Raw genomic sequence first — 1109 nt, 5'->3', positions numbered from 1 at the left:
TATATATATATATATATATATATATATATATATATATATAATCAATTAATCAATCAATCATCTTTAAGTAATTGGCATGTGAAATAAATGATAAATGTTGAGGTGCTTATTTGTTTTCAGGCCACATCTTCTGTCCCTTTAAAACCATCATCATTATCAAAAAAAAAAATTCAGTTACAGAAGATATTATTATTAAAAGTATGAAATAATGTCACCCTACATACTGAAAGTGTCTATCCTGTGTCTTTCAGACAGCACAGGAAGTGACGAAATGAACCAACAGAGAAAATCAGCAGCTATCATCTCACCGATCCACATGTGGAGGTCTGCTCCCTGTTCACCCCGGTTATCCAGCACAAGGTAGGAGTCACCGTTGAAGAAAGCCCCCACCTCAGCTTGGGCCAGAGGAACAGCCTTCATCTTCTCCACTCGCCAACATCTCAGTCCCGGCTGTCTGATCTCATCCCCAAACTGTCCTGGAGCGGCCTGGAATGGGAGCATTCTGCAGAGAAACAGAAAAGAGGTGAGAAAGGGAGGATCAAACAAGAATAACAGATAAATAAAGTCTCCAAAAAAACTACAGTCAGCAAACTGTACATCTAATTTCAGTAAATTAATAAAAAGATTCATTGTTTCCTCCCTGAAATATGTTTTGAAAGCTGATACAATTGCCTGTGTTTCCCAGCTCTGCTCCTAGAGTACTCCAGTGATGAGTGCCCTAATGAGTGGATGAGTTGATTCAGGAGTGTTAAATAAGGAAGACTTGCTAATAGTGCTGGGCGGCATACCGGTAAATACCGAATACCGGTGTTTATTTTTGTTATGATATGAATTTTTTAAATACCGCAATACCGGTGTATGTCGCTTAAACAACGTTCAGAACGCGACACTGTTTGAAAGGGGTCCCTTTTCACTGTTGCACTGTGGTGAGGGAACAGCTGTATGTGTTACTAAGCGTGAAAGTTCCGAAACTGAAGCTGTAGAACTAATAGAACGTGATGACACAGAAGAACTCATCCACAATATCCACCTTGACCGCCACAAATATCCACCACCCCCTGCCATCAGCTCCCGCGTCTCACACACACACGAGCGCGACTTTAGCACTA

The 1109-nt window shown here is 40.8% G+C and overlaps 1 protein-coding gene across 1 annotated transcript in view; it reads right to left on the bottom strand.

Annotated features, from left to right (window-relative positions):
* LOC107657288 (macrophage-capping protein-like) overlaps positions 1–1109 on the bottom strand; it is a 17014-nt gene that overhangs the window by 8769 nt on the left and 7136 nt on the right. Inside the window, exon 3 of the mRNA XM_016445325.1 lies at positions 309–502. Within this exon, the coding sequence (XP_016300811.1) occupies positions 309–501 (193 nt within the window). The 5' untranslated portion in view covers position 502. The remainder of the gene's footprint in view (positions 1–308; positions 503–1109) is intronic.

This window comes from Sinocyclocheilus anshuiensis, unplaced genomic scaffold, assembly GCF_001515605.1.
Source record: "Sinocyclocheilus anshuiensis isolate Anshui unplaced genomic scaffold, SAMN03320099.WGS_v1.1 scaffold159, whole genome shotgun sequence".
NCBI lineage: Eukaryota > Metazoa > Chordata > Actinopteri > Cypriniformes > Cyprinidae > Sinocyclocheilus > Sinocyclocheilus anshuiensis.
The sequence above is the reverse complement of the archived record's forward strand: the minus strand, read 5'-3'. Positions and strand labels throughout refer to the sequence as shown.